This window comes from Amborella trichopoda, chromosome 12 (assembly GCF_054954075.1).
Source record: "Amborella trichopoda isolate Santa Cruz 75 chromosome 12, AtrichopodaSantaCruz75HAP2 v2.0, whole genome shotgun sequence".
Taxonomy (NCBI): Eukaryota; Viridiplantae; Streptophyta; class Magnoliopsida; order Amborellales; family Amborellaceae; genus Amborella; species Amborella trichopoda.
The window spans coordinates 507,364-532,521 of record NC_142347.1 but is presented as its reverse complement, the minus strand read 5'-3'; the positions used below and the strand labels follow the sequence as shown (position 1 = coordinate 532,521).

Sequence of the window (25,158 nt, the reverse complement as noted above, 5' to 3'; positions counted from 1 at the left end):
GAAGAATTGTTCAAACTTTCCCCTTTTTGTCTCTTTTTTTTGTTTTAGTTCATCATCAACAACAGCAGCATCATTGAGAAACTATATAATGAGACCACTTACCTTTGTTACAAAGTGGTTACAATTAATCCTGACCATTGAATATAAAATTGGATGGCTGCATTTATTTCATTGACCAAGCTCAAAGTTCAAAAGAAATTTTTTCGAACTTTACGACACACCCAAACTATCATATTTCACATTAGATGGTTCTAAGTAATTCTGATCCCCTATACTCAAGGTAAATGACCTCATTGTATACAACCCGTTTGTTTTAGTTAGAGCACAGGAACAACGTTTGGTTCTCCTTCCACGCAGTGAAGTTGCTGTGAGTATCACAATTTGAACAAACAAAATTTACAGCTCCAACTTCTAGAGAGGTGGGAGAGGGAGTGTAGTCTATTGTTGTACAATGATAAATAGCATATCTGTGTTCACAACTACGTATAATGATATAAATGCCTCCCCAAGTTCCAATTTCTCCCCATGAACATGATGCACTTACCTTAAGAGTGTTTGTCTTACTAAAAACTGATCCATAACCAACATTTCTTGGATGCCGGTGAGGGATATTGCTTACATTACCGAATGAAATGTTGTGAGTGGATCATTAGAGAAGCTTCAATCCTCCAGTTACATCATCGACCGCATCTGCGGGTCCTGCACAAGTTCAAGTCGAGTCAATCTGGAATTTCACCAAAAATTAAAAAACTGCCTTGAGTTATTTATCAGGAGAAGAAATAACAAAGTTCGTGCAAGTTATCTCTTCAAGACTTTGCTATTCAGAAGAAGGATGATAACATGTTTCACAAACTCAGTCAATTAAAAAGAATGTGCTTTTCGGTTCTGTCCCATGTCTTCAATAAAGACACAGATTCTCAGCAAGAGATTTTACATCAAAAACTGTGACAGCCCAAACTATTATATTTCACAATTAGATGGTTATAAGTAATTGTGACCCCTATACTAAAGGTAAATGGTCTCATTGTATACAATCCCGTTTGTTTTAGCTAGAGTATAGGAACAAAGTTTGGTTCTCTCTCCATGCAGTGAAGTTCTTGTGAGTTTCACAAATTGAACAAACAAAATTTACAGCTCCAACCTCTAGAAAGGTGGGAGAGCGTCTATTGTTGTACAACGATAAATAGCATACTTGTGTTCATAACTACGTATAATGATATAAATGCCTCCCCAAGTTCCAATTTCTCCCCATGAACATGATACACTTACCTTGGATTGTTTCTCTCACTAAAAACTGATCCAAACCTGACATTTCTTGGATGCCGGTTAGGGATTTCCAATCGGATACAAATCAATATCATAAAGGATTTATTGTACCATCACAGAAGATTAATAACCCTATTTATTCATAGATACATTCATTGATTCAGGTGGAGGAGCAGAACACGGAACAATATAATGAATCCTATGAATGCCCAATAGCACCACTAGAATATTATGTATCCGCACGGCAGAACACATATTGATCCTCGCCACAAAAAGACCTCTCTTTCTCTCTCTCTCTCTCTCTCATACACATGTTCACACAGGTATTGTCTCAAAGGGGGAAGAATCTTTTAAATAAGGAATGCCTCAGAGCTACGGAGTGAAATAATGAGGTCTGATAATCATCCACTTTAACTCGCATCATTAAAAAGGTAAAAAGTATGAAGGCAACGCTCACAAAACACTTGACAAAAAGAAACTAGAATCTTTAAACCATGACTGTCAGTTTTACTCGAAGAAAAAAAGAAAGCTTGAAAGCCTGTCTTTTACAATAATATCTTGAATTGGTTCTAATAAACAAGCTACAAAGCCTACTACAGAGAGAACTAAGCGGGAAAACCAATCTTACCAAGAATAGCCATCACAGTCCTCGAATCTGCAGGAAAAAATAAAAAAAATGAAAGGAGGTTAAATAAACCTACTTTTTTAAACTGAAGTATAAGCAAGTGAAAGGAACAACAAAAGCATTCAGAAAGCAGCAATATCTCATGCAATAGATTTACAAATACCATATATACACTGACTTTATGCAACATACTTGGTGCAATTTGAGTTCTCCCTGCATCAATCGTAATGTGCGTTGGCAGCTTCAGGGATTTTGCTTTCGCCTATAACAAGAAAGCCCCATTAATTAGATGACAAGAAATAGAACTACATTGACTCCTCCAAACTGTGTGGTAGTTTGGGGAATATATAAAAAGATGAAGAATCAAATGCTTCAACAAGGTGACTCCTATTTACTATATAGAATTAGAAAAAATCAACTAAGAAAATTAATCAAGGGAAGCGAATATGAGATGCATATCAGAGCAACGCAAGCCAAGCAACTCGCTGCATGAGAAACTCCTATAGTAGCAGTTAGACGTGAATTTTTTGAAATAAAACCCTTGAATTTAGACATTCAAATTTGTAGCTTGGAAAAATTGAAGCTATCATATCTTGACTTCAATACAGAGATCAGTTTTTGGGAATCAAGAGACACTTGGATCTGGCTATCATATACTCAAATCCCAATGAGAAACTCTCAGATATGTAAATCAAATACATGAACCTATGAATCCACGTGAAACCCTAGATCACCTAGGGTTTTGAGCAAGATGTAGAACAAACCCCTAAAAGAGGAAATTTTGTGGAGAAGTGGAACCCATTGTGTCCATGCACCATCTCATTAGAAAACATATTGTCACGAAAGTAGATAAATACTATCAAACACAGAACTCATTAAATTAGAATCCCCAAGGTTTGGTGGATGAAACTATAACAGCTAAGAGACACTATCATGTACACAACCTTTACAAAGTAAATATAAATTGTATCCAGAGAGGAACAAATCCCAAGGCTAATAGTTACTACAATCACCAAGAATAACACAATATAGCCCTTTTGTGAAGTGTCTATTGAGCTATCAGCATCCAATTTTTTTGCGTGTAGGAAATTATCTAACTCTAATGCTTAAGGTCAATAAAGTGCACACCAACTGTAAGCATTCAATACACGACCAGAACTGCTATTTAGTATATCTTAAGGCATTGTATACTACAAGACCATCCACTTTTGGTTATTGGTATAAAGAGGTCACAATCACTTTTAGCCACTAGGTGTAAAGTCCAACAGATTGAAGTGTGTCACAACATTAGAGAAATTTTTTAGACTTTGTGCCCAGTCAAAGACACATTGCCAACCACCCATTTCACATCTAACAATCAATAATGATTGTGACCTCCTTGTGTCAAAAACAAATAGTCCTATTGTATACATTTCCGTAATTTACCCAAAAAAAGATACATGTCCATATGTTGAAGGAATGTGACTAATTTATTTTTGAAAAATACAATGCTGTAACTAGCTGAGATGCCTCCATAACATATATTCAAACACTTTCGGTGACACAATATCATCCATTTAAGCTTAGCATAAGACACTCAAGGCAATTCGTATCATTTTTCTTTCATCAACAGAAAGCCCAATCATCTGTTGATGTTAGGTCAAAATTTCTAAAACAACATTTACGAAGAAATATTTTTCCTGTTTTTTTTTTTTTGTCAACAAGCAATATCTCCGGGTCGCTGATACCTGAAGAACCAGCAACTCCTCTTCACTTTCAATCTTCAATACCACTTTAACTTGACCATTCATTTCCCACCTGAAATGAACAACAGCATCAAAAATAGGGTTGCACAAAAGTTTAGCATAGAATTTCTGAGACATAGAACAGAATATTTCAGGAAACATTATATAGAGAGCAAAAATATATGGTTTGATACATGATAAAACGAACAGAGAAACACCTTAAACAAAAGAATGAACTACTCAGTGAACAATGATTCATCAAAATTGTATTGTGATAACAAAAGGAAAGATACTGCAAGTTTAAGGGCATGTCTGGATGCTGCACCAAAATGCGAATCACATGCATTTTAGGTGGCTTTTTGGATGAAACGTATGTGTTGGTGGCTTCTTTCGGAACCACTTTTTATGCCCTCATAGGTGTGCACAAATCCAAGAAATGCTGCTGTTTTGTGTGTGAAAAAATTAGAAAATACCTGTTTTAATTAAACCTAAATACAACACCACTTTTTATGGAATTCAAAACAGAAACTGACACAAAATGAAGCGGCCACAAAAGCATTGAGACTACATGTTAATACTAATGTTCCGCTGGAAGCTCAGCACTTCATTGGGCAATTTCTTTTTCTTTTTTTTTAATCCAATTTAAGCTTTATTTTTGTGTTTTGCATTGGAAATTTCTTTTTTGTTTCAAGCCTAAATAGTCCCATGAATAAAAATAAAACTCATACCAAAGGTACAAAGCCCAACACAAACATTGACAAATGCCCTAGAAAACACAGACCCAGGTCTCCATCGCTAATCCTGGCATCCCAAATCCCATTGTGAGTTCTGCTCCTTACTAAGTGATACATTTTCATCTGAGTACACTATTCTCAAGGCTCTCTACATCAGCAGCCTTCACCAGAGCCCATCTCTAACTATATTTGATTCAGCTTTTGTTTGTCTTTCATCTCTTTGTTGTCTTCATCTGTAAACATATTACTATAATAGAGAGGGAACAATCCCAATTCATTTCGCCAGGTGCACAACCTTTGAAATAAACCGCAATAACCCCCCCCCCCCCCCAAACACACACACACACACACACAAATAAAAAACAAACAAACATGCGCTCTCCTTTCTTCCTCCCTCCAACGGAACAATCCCGAGAATTCTGAGCCACCGACATTCCCAGCTCTTAGAGATTTTAAAAGCATCTCAGCATCTGAACCCGTCCAGACTAAAAAATCAGCCATCATCGCTTTGCCCACCAGACTGGTGCTCTTTGAGGGACAACACAAACCCTATCATATGCCTAAATGTGTATGTGCATGTTATAAATCTATAGATCTATAGATCTCTTTGCTTACAAAATCAAAAGCAAATACAATTAATTGGAAAAAGAAAAATATTTAGCCCTTATAAGTTTTTGGACTCATGTATCCCTAAACTATGACCCTAGAAATAAAGCACATATGGAAGAACTTTTATACTATATAGGATTCAATAATGTCAATCCTAATATCAAAACTTTCTCATTTCGACATTACAAGAAGCCATCTACGAATATGTTTTTAGGAGATCGAATAATGAACTAACACAGTGATGGAGGACAAAATTATACTTATTTTTAATTTCAACTCAATTTTAAAAGATGTATATTTTGATTTTATTTTTAGGATTTTAAATTTTTTTTGGGATTTTAGGGCTTCTTATATTTTTCTTTATTTACTATTCAAGAGTAGTATTCATGGCACTATTCACCGTTGTTGTTCACATGTTATTATTTACAGGGTATTTTTGGAATTTTAGTATTGTTTAGGGATATTTTAGAGTCTTAATTGTTTACTTGGGTTTGTTAATTTAGGGTTTCATAGGCTTATAAAAGGTTGGATGTCACATTTTGGGAGATCTATGTTATCGGAATAAATTTTATTTTATGAAAAAAAAAAGTTTTTCTTCTCTTGACGTGATTTACAGCCATGTTCTTTCTCCAATATTGTTGATTTTACTTGTTTAAGGTGAAGGAAAATGGTAGATTTAATTTCCCACCTTCCTTCCTACATCAAGTGGTATCAAAGCATGGTTCAAAGACGGCTAGAGATTGTGATGGCTTCTCGTGGAGGTCTTAGCCGTAAGGATGCCGATCTGATCCAACTACACAAGGAAATTAACAACTTGACGGAGATGGTTACAGAGCTATTGTTGCGCAAGCGAGGCCAGCAACAACGTGTCCTAAACGAAAAGGAATCCACACTGATAGATCCAAATCGTGAAGATCTTTTATGGAGAATGGCGCGAATCAAAGTCCGACTCAGAGTTGGAGTGGAATGATGAAGTTGCCTTCAACCACCTGTTCTATACACGCACTCAGTGTTGGGACCTTCATGTTCGGAAGAGTAGATCATGGGATTTAGTTGATCTATATGATTTGAAGGAGAACAAGGTTGTGATTTTGGCGTAGGTTGTATCGAAAATCCGCAGGTTGTAGATAGGGATTTTCCATCAATTTTCGATACATACTTAGATGATAAACAAGATCGTGTAAGAGATCCAATCTATGATAATGATCAAGATTTCGTGGGCGAACCGATCTTTAATGAAGAAAAAGTTGAAGATCTTAAGGATATCAAAGAAGTAGAACATTTAGGAGATTTAGGGCATTGGAATCAGAGTAGTGTAGTGGAAGCATGGCAGACTCAAAATCTGCAAATTGTGGCCCTGGTTTCAAAGAGTAATAAAATTGATGTCGAGAAAACCTCTAAAGTATAGAAAATTGAGTTTGAAGGTTCCTACACGATCAATGGGAGCTCAAGAATAACCAAATTTGATAAATTTGTATCGAATCCTCAATATACATAGGAAAATTGTTTCACGAGGGCTGGACCGCATTTCCACAATATGAGCACACTTCAAAACTCGAGAACGCGTTTTCTCCAACTAGGGGAGAATGATGGAGGGAAAAATTATACTTATTTTTAATTTCTATTCATTTTTAAAGGATATATTTTTATTTTATTTTTAGGATTTTAAGTTATTTTTGGGATTTCAAGAATTTTCTTATATTTTTTTATTTTCTATTCACAAGTACTATTCATGGTACTGTTCACGTGTTACTATTTACCAGTGTATTTTTGAAATTTTTGTATTGTTTAGGGGTATTTTAGAGTCTTAATTGTCTACTTGTGTTTCAAGTTAATTTAGGGTTTCATAGGCTTATAAAATGATGGATGTCACATTTTGGGAGATATATGTTATTGGAATAAATTTTATTTTATTAAGGAAGAAAGTTTTTCTTCTCTGGGGTTGATGTTCTTTCTCCAATATTGATACTTTTACTTATTTAAGTTTCGGAAAAAGGGTGGACTTAATTTCCCATATTTCCTTCATGCATCATATAGCAACATAACAAGATTGACAAAGACCCGTTTTTATTTCCATAATATAAATAGCAGATCGAATTAATTTCCTTGAATTTCTAATAATAGTAAATTGAAAACTCAAAGAATTCTAGATAAATTTTATTAGCCAGACTTCAGTTTTGGGATCCCTAAAGGCTTTTCTTCTATAGGACAAGCACCCCCTAAAGGCTTTTCTTCTATAGGACAAGCACCAACATTAACATTAAGAATCCAAAAAGAAAAGAAAAGAGGCACTCTTTTCAAACATGAATTACAATGTGGCTGCATTATAAGCATAAGCCATTTGAACTTTCAAAATGATTGTATCATCATCATCAAAACCTTTTCTCAACTAATTGGGGTCGGCTACACGAATCCGGGTCCGCCATTCTGCTCTATTGAGGATCATACCCTCAGTGAGGCCATAAGTCTTCATATTTTTTCTCATTACTTCTAACCATGTCTTTTTGGGCCTACCCTTTGCTCTTTTTAAACCTTCCACTTGAACGAACTCGCATCTCCTAATAGGTGCTATACTGGGTCTGTGCCACACATGTCCAGCCCACCTAAGTCTACTTTCCCTCATCCAATCATCGTATCACCTATTGGTGCCACACTAATGCAAGGAGAAAATAAAACTGGAACAATAAAAATAAAAACAGAAGAGTGCAGTTAGCATACGAATGCATCTGTAGCTGTAGAGGTAAGGTGCACCTTCAAATTTTATCATGGTATATAATTTTGATGTAAAATGTTCTTAGGATTATCTCAAAATCTATTTTTATATCTAATTATAAAATTTTAAATTTCAAAAATGGTTAAAATCAAGTAAATCTATAAACATATGAAAATCTTGAAAATGGACGGTGTAGATAATGTGTTGTAAAATGAACTATCTCTGAGACTTAAAATCGTTTTATTGTTCATGCTCATACATCTCGATGTCGAGATGATCAATCAAAGGGTTTTCAACATTAAAACTACATTTTCCGATGGATTTTTGAGGTGCATCCATAGTTACATATAAGGTTGCAACCTCATATAAACTTTTAAAGGTTGAGAGAAGATACCCTCTCTCAAGGTCTACAAGGGAGTTCACCCCAAAAATAATCTTTTCTCAAGATCAATTTATTCAACTTTCATTCTTTGTTCTTTACAACAGGGACTTCTTCCCTTTAAATAGACTTTAGGGGGGAAAAAATAAACTTAAAACAAAACTCTATTTCTCATGTCAACGTCACATACTCCCTCTACCCCTATCTTCTCTTTTCAGGATAAGGACAACCCCCCTCTAAAAACCTATTCCTAATAAGAATTTTATTCAAGCACCATCGAAAGATAAATCTCTCTCTTCTACATACTTTCCCATATTTTCTCTCTCACCTTTTCTCTCTTACACATACCATCCCTATTTTCTCTCTTTCTAACTTCCACATTAGCCTTTCTAAGAGTAAAAGATAACTACCACTTATTATTTCCTAAACCAATATATCTTTCCCTCATCTACATGTTATTCCCTAAACTAAAACGATAAACCTTCCCAAACAAATCACGCACCAAACTTAGACCCTCCTAACTTATCACTTCCTATCCCTAAGAAAAATAAAAAATAATAATACGAAATCTTTTTTTGAATTTTCTTCTACATCATTCTCCCCGGGTTGGAAGAAGCTCGACCTCGAGCTTGACTCAAAGTGGATCCCCTTCATCACCATACAGGACTATCTCTTGAACTTGATTTTCTTCTAGAACTTTATCCGCTTCCTTAGCCAAGTGTACCTCCAACGTCATTTTTGGGAATTCATATGCACGGTGCCCTAGCTTGTTACATCAATAACACGTGAATTTTGTAGTGCCCCTTTTCTCTTCATTAAATTTTGGTTGGCACGAAACCTCCTTCTAGGTGTAAAATCACTTATCACTGCTCCCTGGATGTTTAGTTTCTACTCGTAAAGCAACTTGAAAAGCTTCACTTAAAATCCATGGCCGATGTAGAAAAACTTCATCCCTAATGGTTGGTTGAAGGTCATTTACATATCGAGCAACCTTTTGTCCTTCTGTCTTTTGGAAGTTGTTTCAAGCAACTAATCGATAAAACCCCCCAGTATAATCTTCCACTTTTTTCTCATTCTCTCGAAGATTTTGAAGTGCTTGAAAGAAATTTGCTCATGATCAATAGAGAGAAAATTTTCTTTCAATTTCTTTTTCATCTTTTGCTAGTCAATAATTTTTCCTTTGCACTACGAAGTCGGGATTGTTGAACTTGCTCCCACCAGGCTGCAATAGACCCGCAGAGCATAGTAGCAACAAGTTTAACCTTACGTTCCTCTGGCAATCCACTCCATTCAAAATAATTCCCATCTGCACTTAACCAATCAATAAAAGCTTCAATGTGGAGCGTACCACGACATTCTACCGAAATCTCGTGGTTGCTCTATAGGATGCGGATCTTGTCTGCATATTTCTTCTTAACGTTCTGGATCAGCAGCCCGGGTTGGTCGAGAAGCTTGATTTGTCTCTACGGTGAGATTTGGCGCCAAGTTGAGGTTGCAAGCGCCCTCTTCTTGATGAATGGTGTCCTCCAATCGTTGCAACCTTAGATCCAACCGTTGCATCCCCTGAATGGTTTTACTTATTTCTCATCGGATACCCTCCAACATAATATTCAAGCTCTCCTGAATTTGCTGACCCATATAATCCATGAGTTGTCGCAATATATCCTCGAATGTAAGAGCAGGTTTCAACGACATCGTAACCGTTGAATCTCTAGATCTTACTTGGTCTGATACCAACTGATGCAGGGAGAAAATAAAACTGGAACAATAAAATAAAAAAGAAAAGGTCGAGAGAATATACCCTCTCTCAAGGTCTGCATGAGAATCCACCCCAAAAACAATCTTTTCTCAAGATCAATTTACTCAATTTTTAGTCGCTATTCTTTACAATAGGGACTTCTTCCCTTTAAATAGACTTTAAAAAAAAAATAAACAAACAAATAAAAAAAAAAATAACCTAAAACTAAACTCTATTTCTCCTCTCAAAGTCACATACTCCCTATACCCCTATCTTCTCTTTCCAAGATAAGGACGCCCGCCTCTAAAAACCTATTCCTAATAGGAATCTTATTCACACACCATCCAAAGATAATTCTCTCTCTTCTACATACATTCCCCTATTCTATCTCTCTTCCCTATTTTCTCTTTAACCTTTTCTCTCTCACATACCATCCCTATTTTCTCTCTTTCTAACTTCCACATTGGCCTTTCTAAGAGTAAAAGATAACTACCACTAATCATTTACTAAACCAAAAGATCTTTACCTTATTTATATGTTATTCCCTAAACTAAAAAGATAAACCTTCCCAAACAAATCACGCACCAAACTTAGGCCCTCCTAACTTATCTCTTCATATCCCTAAGAAAAATAAAAAATGATAATACTAAATCTTTTTTTAAATATTTTTCTTTTGCATCACACCCCTCAATTCTCCCGAGTGTATTCATTTCGAATTGTATCATTTCTTATCTTTCCGCTCATCCATCTCAACATCCTGATCTCAGCTATACACTCATTCTATGGGTATGTTGTTTCTTGACCGCCCAACATTCCGCACCATAAAGTAAAACTTGTCTCACAGGTGTCCTATAGAACTTGCCCTTCAGCTTCATTGGTATGTGGCGATCACAAACAACTCTAGTTGCATATCTCCCCTTCACCCACCCAGCTCTAATTTATGTGCGACATCTTCCTCAATTTCTTCATTTTCCTGTATTATCAACCCACGATATCGAAAGTGTGCTCTTTATGGTATTTCTTGATCGTCAATCTTAACTACTTCCTTGTCTCTACTCTTATTATTACTAAATTTGCATTCCAAATACTTTATCTTAGTCCGGCTAATTTTAAAACCTTTAGATTCTAGAGCATCCCTCCAAAGATTTAACTTTGTGTTGACGTCATTTCGGGTCTCATCTTGTAGGTGCCTAGTTAAGTCGTCCAAAACTAAGACAAATAGGTATAGGCTCAATATTTCAGCATGATTTACAATACAAAGAATTCAAGGGAAATAATTTAAAGTATGGCAGCATTTGAGGTACCTCTCCAATGCTTTTGGTGCCCTGGAGACAACCTTTTTGTAAAGCCCTAAAGTTGCATGACTGTCAAAAACAAAAGAAAAGAGTATAAATAAACAAATAGCATGAGGTATCTCTATAACTCAAAAAAGATAAAGGGATTAGATATACAAATATTAACACCGGATATATTTATTACAAGTATACAACAAGTAAAGAAATTGGTCTCATTGCAGGAATGCTCTTTAGATGATTGAAACCACACTTTGAGGCAATTGTAAATAGTAAGAAATAATACGTAATAAGTTTCGAAAAAAAAAAAGAAATAATACATAATAGTAATAAACAAAATACAGTTATTCCATCAACACATTGAAAGCAAATAAAAATGGTAGATAATTAAAAAATTGAAATCAACCATCAAGAAAGATAAAAGCCTTTCCTATTTCAAGTTGTAAACGTCTTAAACTGGCATATAATAGAATTTCATCAAAATTATGACAAACTAAGAAAGAACTGCTGGAAAAAATGGAATATGACAGGTATAGAAAACCAAAAAAAATATAGCACGTCCCGTCAACACATTTTACATAAATTATCAATTTGTAAACCTGTGAGAGTTCTCTAGTCGATAATCTTCTAGGAGGGTAAGTTGGGAAAACTAGCAGAATGGAAACATGGCAGCTTTGAAGTTCTCTAGTCGACAATCTTCTGGGTGGGTACGTTGGGGAAACTAGAAGAATGGGAAAATGACACCTTTGTAAACACTCATGAGAATTTGGCTGCTGTCATGCTCAAGAATGGATTCCCTACTTGTAGGCCGTAAAAAGGAGAATCCGGCCAGACACAGTCACATGCCTATCATTAGAATATATGCAGAGTTTTGTAGAACGAAAATTCATCTGCCTAGGCGGTCCAAGGAGCGATTTGAAGCTGCCTAGGCGGCCCAAGGGGCAATCTGAACCGAACCGGGCCAAGGCAGGGCCCCATTCGGAAATGTACAAGGGAACCCACCCAGGCACCCTAGGACTGCCTAAGCAACCCGATCATACACTTGATAACCATGGGAAAAAATTGACAATTTCCTCCCCAAAAGGGGGGACAAGGGTTTCACCGGTCATTTTAGCCCTCCAAAACCCTTTTGTGATCATTTTCTCCTTGAAAATCTATCTTTAACCAAAATTTTGATATTCTTTTGAAGATTCAAAAAAATTCTGAACTTGCAACGATTTCAAAAGAAATCAAAAAGTATTCAATCCAAAACTTTTTGATACTTGATTTAGTTGCAAAAGAGGTCTTTCAGCAACCAAAGGTCATAGGTTCAAGCCAAGTTCAATTGGATTTTGAGACGTTAGTGTATTTCATTTTTTGGTTTAGGGTTGGATGATATTTATGATTATTGGATTTTTATTTGCTTTTTTTCAATTTGATTATCATTGTATGCTTCTGCTTTTTTTCCATTTTTGGCTTTGGATTGTCCTCCATTATTGAATTGTGGATTTTCTTTTTTTAGTTTTTTGACATTTTATTAAGATTCAGTAACTCAATCCTAAAAGGATATCAATAAACTCGAGCATATTAGGCTTTTGTTCTACTTTATTAGGTGTAAGTCATTCAATTCAAGTTTCAAAGTCATGTATGCCTAAGTTTGAACTGCACAAAAAAATAATTAACAAAATTGTGAAACAATGCTTTTAAATAAAAATAAATGTTTTATACACTCAATCAAGGGAGTTTCGTAACCCAGCAAAACCCCCTTGTATCATCTTCAAGGGCCTAAAAACACCCTTTTATATGCAGGCTGAATCCACCTTCTTGAACACTGGTAGACAATTAAAAAACTGGATTAAGAAAAGTGATTGCCTCCTTAGGTGCACATCTGAGGACCCTATAATCGATGTATTAAACATGCGAGGCAAAACCAAGACCATGAGAAAGCCACCCCGCCAAGGTGCTTCAGAAGCTGTCAAGAGATTCATGCAGTAATATCTTCCTTCTGATGGGGCAGGCGGTAAATATAAAAACAATTGATAAGAATACAATAATTTATATGTAAACCTAGACTGGGCGGGACTCCTTAACAATCGAAGTAACCTCCATAACTATGTGAACCTTTGCCACGTGTTTTGTACTGATCCATTATTATGCAATACCAATACATGGGTTCATATTTGTGTAGAATGCTACAATTGGATTGATGTTGTTGTAAAACTCCAATAAAGAATTAGCTATGACAATATTGTTTACTTTGGAAGTGTTTTCCAAATAATACACGGAGGTAAATCAAAAAGGTTTTAGTTAAGGAACTAACAAGATCCCAAGAAATATTTATGCTCTTAATCACTGAAATAGATTGTGATATAGAGGGACTTTAGCATTGCTTCTAGGAAGGTAAGAAAACAGTCACCACATGCAACTTTCTTGCACTTTCAATTGTTACGAGAGCTTCACAATATTTCCATATTCATACAACACACTGTTGTGGATAATCAAGTATTTACCTATTTCTTCTTGTGTTTAAGTCCTTGAGGACATATTGTCATTTCCTTTTCTTAAGGGGTATTTTTGTACTTCATGCTTTATTATTAAAATAAATATTTTGAGTAGGGTATGGGTGTCCAGGAGGACAGTGTTTCTATTATCTATTTTCTTCATCACATGACTCTCTCTCACTCTCTCTCATCTACTTCTTTCTCTTCCAAGACCTTGATCTTCCTTGCACTTCTTTAAAGTCCAACATACTAGTTTGTGGTATTTTAACTTGGTATCAGAGCAGGAGACTTCAACCAGAATGATGTGTATTTTAACTTGACTGTAGTGTCTTGGTTATTGCACTCAATGCAACCTTCAATTAGTAGGGGTTTCCTGCTTCTTCAGACTGCAAAAGAATCTGGGAATAATGTCCCAGGTATACAACTGAGATAGAAGATATCTCATCTTCGAAAGGGGGAGCGGTCTCTAGCAACATATTTTTCTTTACTTCGCAGGCTATGGGAGGAATTAGATCATTATCAAATGTTTAAACAAGCCTGTCAGCAAGTGGGGATAATTGAACAAAATCGTATCTTTTGAGTTTTTGGCTGGACTGGATTGAACCCCAAGTTTGATTTAACTAGGGTCAAATTCTTAGTCGGGATACTCTTCCATATCGCAATCAAGTATACTCCTTTATCAAAAGTGAAGAAAGTAGAAAGAGTGTCATGTTGCCTACACAACCAATGGATTGTTCTACTCTGGTCTTTGCCTCATTGCCTCCTAAGAACAATAAAGGGAGTGGAACACGAAAATTTGTTTAAGGGAGTCCCAATCAAGGAGATAAAAGTAAGCTATACAATCATTGTGGTAGGATTGGTCATGTCAAACAGAATTGCTAGGATCTAGTTGGTCAACCTACAAAATTCAATTGTCTTGAGCAATTCAATGCACATAATGCTTCATCCTGGTGGTTCACAAACTATTGAGGTAGGTCAAGTACAACCCAATGCAGCTACATCCTGGCCTTCTGTCCAAAGGGAAATGATCCCAATCCCTAAGGAGGAAATTGAGAGCCTTCGTCGGTTGTTTGCACTATTAGATGGCCCACCAACTACCTCGACTTCATCATTTGCCCACTCAATTATTGATGCTTCTACTAACCATGTCTCCCTTTATCCATCTGGATAGTCTTGGATCATTGATTCTGTCGCTTCAGATCATATGACTTCTATGTTCCCTTATTGTTCCTATTTTTTCTAACTCAAGAGCACAAAAGGACAGTGGAGGGCAGCCTCATGATGTTAGAGTCGAAAAAAATGAATTAAAAGTCTATACCCAACGGAAACAAAAAGAAGTGAAGACTACCAAAGCTGACAATGCCTCAGAGCTTGTCTCATACCTCTAAACCAAGTAATCTTAATTCCACTTTTATCAGTTTTTAGTGTGAACAATTGGATCAGCCCATTGTTGTACCAAAAGGTGAATTTAGTTGTACTACTCACTCGATTAGCAATTTTGTTTCTTATGTTCTCCTTCCTATCATGTTTTTGTGTCCTTTGTCTTCTATTTCTATCCCTTCCTGTGTTACAAAAGTTTTAGCCCATCCTAAGTGGAAGGCAGCTATGTGTGAGGAGACAAAGGCGTTGCTTAAGAATGGCACTTGGGAGCTGGTAAAGCCTCCCAAAGGGAAGAAGTTGGTTGGCTGGAAATGGGCTTAAATTGTGAAGCACAAGGCTGATGTACTATTCAAAGACACAAGGCAAGCCTAGTTACCAAGGGGTATACTCAGACTTATAGAATAGACTACCAGGAAACATTTGCTCCTGTAGCTAAAATGAATTCCATTCGAGTACTTTTGTCTTTGGCAGCTAACTTAGAGTGACTCCTACATCAGTTGGATGTTAAGAATGCATTCCTTCATGGGGAGTTACAAGAAGAAGTATAGACGGTACCCCCACCTGGGTTTCGTGCACTTGGATGTAAAGGGCAAGTTTGTAGACTGAGAAAGGCCACCTATGAACTAAAGCAATCTCCTCGGGCTTGGTTTGTGAAGTTCAATGGGGTTGTCCAAAGAATCAGATATGCCTGAAGTCATGTTGACCATACCTTATTTATCAAACATACCAAGCCCAGCACCAAAATCTTAATTGTATACTGGCGAGAGAATTTGAAATCAAAGATCTAGGCCCACTGAAGTTCTTTCTTAGAACAGAAGTGGCCAGGTCAAAAAGATGAATTTTCATCTCTCAAATGCAATACATTGATCTACTTAAGTCAGCTGATAGACCTACAGAACAAAATCACAAGCTTGATGACCAAAGGGGAGAAGCTCTCAAGGATGTGGGTATGTTTCAAATATTAGTGGATCAACTACTAACACGCCCAGACATTGCATATGTTGTGATTGTGGCCGGTTTATGTATTGCCCATGAACTATCCACCTTGAGGTTGCTATCAGAGTATTCAGGTATCTAAAATCATCACTAGGAAGAGGACAGTTATTTGCTAATCATGGGCATTTATGAGTTGAAGGCTATACATATGCAAACTGGGCTGGTTTCAAAGGTCGAGATCAGGATATTGTATTTTTATCGGAGGGAACCTTGTGACTTGAAGGAGTAAAAAGCATTCAGTAGTGGCAAGATCAAGTTACAAAAGCTAAGTATAGATATGTGACTCATGGTGCATGTGAATTACTCTAGCTAAAAATTACGACAACCTGCTTTTCCCCTAAAAAGGTCAATGTCCTTGTACTGTGACAACAAGGCAGATATTAGTATAGCTCATAATCCAGTCCAGCATGACAAAACGAAGCATATAGAAGTGGATCATCATTTCATTCGAAAAATGGTTGCTACAAAGGACATTTGTCTTCGATATGTTAAAACAGAAGATTAGTAAGGAGATATTCTTACCAAGGCTGTGGGGAAACCTCGGCTGCAAATGATTTTAAGCAAGCTTGGCACAATAGATACCTATGCACTAAATGAGTCATTTGAACCCCAATTTCATTTATATAACCATTGAATCATGCTTTATCCATAGATAGGTATTGATAGCCAATTTTCTCTATGGGTCAGCCGGCACTCAAAATGGTATTCGCTCTTCTAATCATCCAATTACCGTGAATTTCATTTGAATGCCCTCGAGGTTTTCTCTCATGCATCATGCCGCAATCTAGGATTATATAAGGCAACGTTGAGTTTCGGGTAATCGTTCCTATAAGATAATTCTGTCCAAATTTCATTGGCCTTTTAAATTGAGTTTGCATTTTAACGTCACAAAGTACACCCAAACAGATTAAATTAACATGCTTAGTCATTGAACCACACTTACAGAGCAAGAAGTTCATGAACATAAGATTGCAAGCGACAGACAATAAGCATCGATATAACTATAGCAAAACTACAGATTGGACAACATGGTTGGATGACAAAATGGCACCAAGAACAACTCCCAGAGAAGGCAAGAGAAACCAAAATTCAAACAAAAAAAAAAAAAAGTAGTGTATGCAAAACATACCTGCATTGAGCAGCAATCTTGCCTTTGCCCATCTTCAGGTCATTCCTAACAACCAGCACCTATCCAGTAGAACATATACCTCACTGAGTGGCCATGAAAGTCAGAGAATAGAAGATATTGCCCGAATTCAAAAACAAAGGGAGACCATTATGGATATAAAATGCAGAACACTCATGAAACCCCAACTATAAAGGAAATAGATTTCATTAGGAATGGATGAGATCCCTGGCTGGACTGATAGTGGAGCCAGAGAAAAATAAGCCAAAGGAAAAGGTACGAGAGAGACAGAGAGTAACAAGATCAACAATAATGATAATGACAAAAGTAAGAGAGAGAGAGAGAGAGAGAGAGAGAGAGAGAGAAAGAGGTCACCATTTTGAAGTCTTCAGATAGATTTCCACGCTTATCAATATGAAGATTACTAGCAGTGAGGGAGGGATTGTTGGAAGGAGAGAAGGATTGGCTTTTGGTTTTGAGAAAGCAGAGGCGGCCACCAAGCACATAGCCAAGAGCGAAGAAACCAGTGGCAGCCCCAAACAAGAGGGCCAATGTCACATCCATTTTGCTTCCTAATCTCTCTCTCTCTCTCTCTCTCTCTCTCTCTCTCTCTCTCTCTCTCTCTCTCTCTCTCTCTCTCTCTCCTGTTGTTATCTCATCGCTCTTCTTCTTCTTCCTTCTCTCCACTGTTGTTATCTCATCGCTCTTCTTCTTCTCCCTCTGCAACTACAATGCATACAAGAGAGGGAGGTCCTTCTTCAAACTCAGAGCAGTGATGAGAGAATTAGAGAACCTTCTTCAAACTCTAAACGCTGATGTGAGAGAGGTCCTTCAAACTCAAATCACTGGTGAGAGAGATGGAGGTTTCCTCCTCCAAGCTCAAAGTCACTGCCATTGATGATATAATGTTAGTTTCCTTGTTCCCGTCATGTGTACAGAGGAAAGGAACCCTCGAAAAATATATATGAAATCATACCATAAAGAGCACGACTTTAGATCCGAGTTCAAAATTAAGCTTTCTATGCTTCCCTTCCCTTACAGTATGAAAGGTTAATGCTCCCCCTTATCCAATCGTCCATTCTGAATTGAATGCTCCCCCTTATCCAATCGTCCATTCTGAATTGAGGGCTAAGATTGCCCCAATCACATCTCTATACTATTTTATTTTAAATTTTTTCCTATAAACTATTTTGACACCAAATTAGTTCCTCTATTAAACTCACACTAGCGAAAAATATAAAAAAAATAGTATCAATAAAATAAAATTACCAAAATACCTTTGAAAGTTTTAAGGGGTATTTTAGTCATTATATTTTATCAAAAATAATTTTTAATTTTTTTTATAGGTGCACCTCAATGAGAAGATGGCACATACAAAATTTCATATTCATAGATTTTTGTATAAAAAAATTAAAAATAAAATACTTTGAGACGTCGGATCTAAAATCAAACGGTGAATGACTCTCTTGATCAAAATTGGACAGTTGGATGGTAGGAGGAGGATAGAATTTCTAGGGAAGCATAGAAACCTTTCCCATAAGAGAAAGGAGGAAAAAGTTTATTTAAGGATGCTACCTTATAATTTAGGACTACGAATGCCTCTCAAAAATCCATCGGAAAAGGTAGTTTTAATGTTGAAAAACATTTTGATTGATCATCTCCACATCGAATTATATAGCTATGAAAAATAAAAAGATTTTAAGTCTCAAAAATAGTGTATGTTACAACATATTATCTACACCATCTATTTTCAAGATTTTCATATGTTTATAGATCTACTTGATTATAACCATTTTTTAGAATTTAAAATTTTATAATTAGATATAAAAACATATTTTGAGATAATCCTAAGAACATTTTACATCAAAATTATATACCATGATACAATTTGAAGGTGCACCTTACCTCTACACCTACGAATGCATCTGTATGCCAACTGCACCCTAAGAGAAATTACTGATATCCTCATCAAATGTTGCATTAAGCTTTATAAGAAAACCAAAAAAAGTCGAAACCTAGCCAAAAAAAATAATCACTTCGATGGATTGACGAAGTTGCTCAAGAGGGAAGACATCTCAAAGCAGAAATACAAACTATCTAAAAAGGGAAAACAAGGAAGATAAATTATGTATTTACACTGGCCAATTCAAAAAGCACGAGCTAAACTATTGGCCCGCTGGAAGAAATTTTTTCTGCACTAAGAGGAGTAGAAAAGTTTGATAGAATGTATGCATAGTTCCCAATATAATTTTTCAGTTGAGAAAGTCTCAAGCACAAAACATTATCTTCTAGATGCCTCATAAGAAAAACGAAGATGATATGAACAGTTCAAAGAGATGAATGGCTAACATGGCCTCTAGAAACCTTAAAAGATATACAAAAATTCTGTCAAAAAATAAGGATTTATTTCTCTCTTGAGCCTAATACTAATTCAGCAGTAGACACTTACCTTGACATAAATTGTTTCTTCACTTCTACCAGAAGAATCAGTATAGTCATAAACAACTTATTATCTCATTTGATGAAAGTGATTATGACTTTCTTATACTAAAAATAAATGATCTCTTTGCGTATTTTAAGCTTTTTTTTTTAACCAATTTGTTAGGAGGCTAGATGTTTGAGACTGATCTAATTCTAACGATGAATCTCCAAGTGATTGCTTTTCACACCCACAAAGGCATATGTAATAAAGAGGTCATCATGATCTCCAATCTAGTAAATGGTCCCTAGCTGTATTAGTTTTAGTGATGTAGCATGAAGTGTTTTAATTTTTGGCCCCATTTTCTCTTATTATTTGTGGGCACTTTTTGAGGTAATGTCTTCATGTATGTTCAAAGGGTGTAGTTGGCATGCGGATGCATCCGTAGCTGTAGAGGTAAGGTGCGCCTTCAAATTTTATCATGGTATATAATTTTGATGTAAAATGTTGAATACGATTATCTTAAAATCTATTTTTATATCTAATTACATAAGTTTAAATTTCAAAAATGTTTAAAATCAAGTAGATTTATAAACATATGAAAATCTTGAAAATGGATTGTGTAGATAATATGTTGTAAAATGCACTATTTCTGAGACTTAAAATCTTTTTATTTTTCATGGTTATACATCTCAATGTCGAGATGAACAATCAAAGGGCTTTTGAACATTAAAACTACCTTTTCTGATGGATTTTTGAGGTGCATCCGTAGATCTATATTATAAGGTTGCATCCTTATATAAACTTTTTCCATGATCAAAACCCATGTAAGTTTCTCTTCACCGCCTGAGATTTTTTACTTTTTTTTGGATAAATCCAGTAGATAGGTATTCTTATAAGATTGGCTTCCGAGTCCTCAATCCCTTAACATGATCCTAAAATCAAATTTAGGGCTTACACTTTCATCAAGTCAATCACACCAAAAAGTGGTCATTCACTCTCCCCAAGTTTTCTAGAGTGATATGCGACCCCCAAATTTAACTCCTCCCCCACCTCCACCTAGTCTAGGGTATCGTAAGCCCCAGTTTCTATGTGCAAAATCTACACTGTCCAAACAAATAGGCACTAGATGTGCGACTAAGGTGTGGGGGGTGTTACCACCACGAGTCCAACCCCTTTCTTATGTGGCCCTACATTACTAAAGGCTACAACCTTATAGAAACCGCTTTCAGCCCTTGTAACCCTATATGATAGATCTTCTTGGCAATGAAGCGGAGAGTCCAAAAACTAACTTTGATGGGCAATTGACTTTTAGTATTTTTTTGGTCTCTTAGTATTTTTAATAGAACAAATAAATCAATCTGATGGATGAGTAAATAAGATTGAAAAAAGCATTTAAAGCTACAAATATTTATTTATTCCAGTGCGAAATATGCGGTCATGATGGTCTTTCAAACCAGCATATCTTTTCCTAATGTTATATTTGATGTTAGCCAAGGGGTGGCAATGAACCTAGACCTGACCTGAGACCCAAATAGTAGACCCGACCCAGATCCAGGTATGGGTCTAAAATTTGGACCTAGCGGGCCGAGTCTAAGTTCAAATCTTGGATCCAAATACTATTGGGGTCCGGATCTGGGTCCCACATATATTTTTGGGTCCTAATTTAAAAAAATAGTTAAATATATATTTTTTAAAAATTTTGGGTCAGGTCAGATCGAGTCCAGTTCTAGGTCCCACATTATATTTTTGGGTCTGGGTCCTATGACTTTGGGTCCCGCTAGACCCAAACCCAACTCGACCCGCTGCCACTTCTAGTTAGCCAAATGCATACTTGCTTCTTCGTGCATAAGAACCATCTAGGATGATTTTTTCAATCTAGAATTTTTGGATCCATTTTAAAATCATGAATATTTTCCAAAACAATAAATAAATTAATAGATTTTGAATTCTGAAGCACCTAAATCAAAATTATTTGTCTACAAAATGGGGTATCTAAATTAGGAAAGCATATAATGAGACTATTTACTTTTGGTACAAGGTGGTCATAATTAATTGACCATTGGATGTAAATTGGTGGCTGCATTTATTCCATTGAGCAAACTCAAAGTTCAAAAAAAATTTCTCAAACTTTGTGACACACCCAAGCTGTTAGATTTCACATCGGATAGTTGTAAGTAATTGTGACCTCCATGCACCAAAAATAAATGATCTCATTGTATACAATCCCAACGCTATTTAATTTTAGAATGGGATTTTTTTCAAAGTGATCCATGTGCTTGTTCCATCAATTTTCATTCCAAACTTTGGGGTCCTAAAAATACTAGTAAGTAGGATTTTTCCTAAGAGAGCAAACATACATTTTTATCATGTAAGAGCATACTAGCAAGAGGCATTTCTATTATTGTAATTCTAACATCAAGATGGTTAAAACATATAAAGTCCTTTTCTCCCAAAGGCCAAAATATCTAAAAATTGGGGAATAAGAACTAAGTTAATGATTATCAAAATAGGAGAGAAATTTTCTTTTACACATGAATACATCTAAGATATTTAGTCCTAAGTTTATAAAATAATATATATCAAAAAGAAATATAAGAATCTTATGCATTGTGGAAGGTGACTCCCTGAATATTATTAGATGGTGTAATAAGGAACAAAGAGTTTCTTGCCGTTGAAATAGGTTTGGCTTCAAGTCTTAGACTTGGCTAGTCTTTAAGGGTCTCCTTTTTATCATGTGTATAGGAAGTCTAATGATTTAACTGATATTCTGACAAAAAGGGGTGTCGCCCTTTCTTCATTGTTGGTGTTCGAAGATGTTATTTCATTAATGTAGTCTACTTTCATTAATAACGTTTATTAATATTGGTCCAAAAAAAAAGAGCACCAATGAAGTATGAGCAGATAGACACCAATGAAGTTTCCCTAGACATCCACTTTCTCAATAAGAACCTTAACATTTATCTCCTTAAAAACTAATTTTAGTTAAATGTTATGTATTCCTATCCTTAATTACAAGTTAATATTTTGTAGAACAAATATCATGATCAATTTACTTGAACCTGATTTTTAAGGGATATCTTGGTGATATGTTAGATGAGAGTTTGGCTCAATTTGGGGCCATTTGTGGCCATCTTGAATTGTTTAGCAACTAATCCCAAAGCTCATGGCCTTTATTAGTGAGGTCCAACAAAAAAAAAAAAAAAATGTGAGGACCCGCTAATGTTAACTCCAATGTGTGCTTGTTTGGGGCCTTCCTGAGACTTTTTAACTTTTTTGGCAACTCCGGCACATATGTTGCTAGTTGTGTTGGGTGTTGGGTTTATGTGGCCTTTAAAAGCCTTATGCGTGTATAATAAAAAATATTTATTATAGTGGAACATAAACTCAGTGAGAGTGTGGTCCCTAGAGGATCATATTAAGCAAATGATGTTTGCTGATACTGGACTGCGCTTGACGATCTAGACCAGTCGATTGAAAAACCTAAGGTATATGGGCATAAAGAATAAACCGAGAAGGGTTTATTATGAGTGTATAATAAAAAACATTTATTATAGTGGAACATAAACTCAGTGAGAATGTGGTCCCTCAAGGATCATACTAAGCAAATGATGTTAGCCGATACCGGACTGTGCTTGACGATCTAGGCTAGTCGGTTGGAAAATCCAAAGTACTTGGGCATAAAGAATAAACCAAGAAGGGTTTTAGATTAGCCCTTGATGAGGTCAGAGCTTATGCATGGATGAGTGAGCCGAAGGACTGTGTGATCCTTGTGTGTGATAGTAGGCCTATAGAGACGGGGGCCAAATCCTCATCAATGTTCCATCACACGGCATGCATATCGATAGATCGTTCGGAAAAGCCAGTTATCCGCCTTTGGGTGAAGTATATCCATGTGCGAGAGAGATACCCCTATATGCCATAGAGCTATGAGCACATCAGATCATGGTGATCTTGACTCGTCTTTAGGGGAGGACCTGTAATCCACAGATTGGGATTACGACCCCTTGGCTCATTGGTCAAACTTTGGTAACCTGCTAATGAACCCCTGCTTGGACTGTGGGTCATGGGAAACACTAGGTTGGTTTGATAAAGCAAGTGTGGTATGTAGTCCACAGTTGAAGATGGAGTACCTCGTAATCATTGATAGAATTCTTGAACCATATGGATCCACTTCCCATCGTATTAATTTAATTGTGTTCATTTTATTATTAAATTATTTTAGATATATTATTGGAATTTTTATAAGTCATTTGATATTTTATTTATTATTTTTTGACTTATAAAAATGAAGTTATTAATTTACAAAGTTATAATGTTTTAAAATTCGTTTTGTTTGATTTTAAAATATTTATAAAAAATACATGGGGGCCCATAGTGCACATGGGCCTACCATGTGGGTATTAAGTGGGGCCCCACATGCCATACATGGGTGGCACGCCTCATCCTTGGATACCTTCTCTTGTTGCTTTGTTTTCAAGTTAATTAAATACGGTAACTATATCTTGTAGCATATGGTCCAATATTGATTAGGAAATATTAACTATATCTTATCTTGATTATTGAAGGTATATATTAACTTGATATTATTTGATATATTCTTATAGAATATATGAGATGGATTATACAATTGTATAGAATGCATGATATTTTAATAGATTTAACTTATTTAAATATATTGATGGGAAAATGGTTTAAGAAAAAGGGGATAATAATTCATGTACCTTCCATAATGTTGATGGCCCATTTATAGAATGAATGACTCAGATCTCTCACCCCACAAGTCACCTTGTTTAATGGTCCATATTTAATCTCAAGAAAGAGACAAACTATGGGAAACCCTAAAGAAACCCTAAACTTAAATTTCACTATAAATATGGGTGCTCTGCCCCAATCTACATACCTCTCTCTCTCCCATAAACTCTCTATCTCTCTCCTCGCTAAGGGTCATGCCGTTCTCTCTCCTCTCTGACTTTATCTCTCTAACTCTCTCTCCTAAAAACCCTAGGGGGCACGCCCCAACCCTAAAGACTCTCCCTCTCTTTCATGACCTAATATAATCTAAGGGTTGGAAAAATTAGGGTTTGAGCCTAATTATTTTGGAGTTAGGGTTTTGTAGAGATTCAATAGTGGTTACCTAGGTTGGCCAAAATTAGTTTTTCCAATTCGATATTGAAGCTAGACTGTTGATCCCGTGCCATTGGATGTGGTGACTCGGTGTGGGGTATAATAAGCCCCGTTGAGGTAATCTCCAGCATTTTCTCTTTTACTTTCTTGCTCTTTTATTTTATATATTTAAGCATAGTGTTAAGTTGTAAAAATGACATCAAGTGGTTGAGTTTTATTTTTATTGTTGTTCTGCTTTATTTTGAAATATTTATTTATTGTAAAAAAGACCTTCTGTAAGTGATCATTTTGCCAAAATATAAAAAGGGTGATTATTATCATTAAAATAAAAAAAAATTGTATTCTCAGACAAAAGATCACACAGGTCTAACTTTCAGATTGTCTGTCAAAGTGGACTACGGTGCACTTTCGCAATTGGTGGGCCAACCTTTATGGGGGAACATCATCTACGCTGCCTTTTATAAAGGTTTTTCAGGTAAATTGACACCCTAATACCTGCCCCTAGGTTTTAAACCTGTTTTTGGGAACATGTTGCCATGCTATGCTCCAA

The 25,158-nt window shown here is 36.0% G+C and overlaps 1 protein-coding gene across 4 annotated transcripts; it reads right to left on the bottom strand.

The window, feature by feature from the left end:
• Positions 1–307: 307 nt before the first annotated feature.
• On the bottom strand, positions 308–17,649 carry LOC18427442 (uncharacterized). 4 transcript variants are annotated; one of them, XM_088854570.1, is made up of 7 exons: positions 17,438–17,649; positions 17,066–17,124; positions 11,093–11,152; positions 3,619–3,688; positions 2,070–2,153; positions 1,895–1,921; positions 308–699 (listed from the first exon to the last, which is right to left on the bottom strand). In XM_088854570.1, exons 1-6 carry the CDS (start codon positions 17,624–17,626, stop codon positions 1,907–1,909), a joined length of 477 nt encoding a protein of 158 aa, XP_088710696.1. In that variant the 5' UTR covers positions 17,627–17,649; the 3' UTR covers positions 308–699; positions 1,895–1,906. The 4 variants fall into 4 exon arrangements, with proteins under 4 accessions (XP_088710696.1, XP_088710698.1, XP_088710694.1 ...); XM_088854572.1 differs by having other exon boundaries at positions 308–690; XM_088854568.1 differs by having other exon boundaries at positions 2,084–2,153.
• Between the last annotated feature and the right edge of the window lie 7,509 nt (positions 17,650–25,158).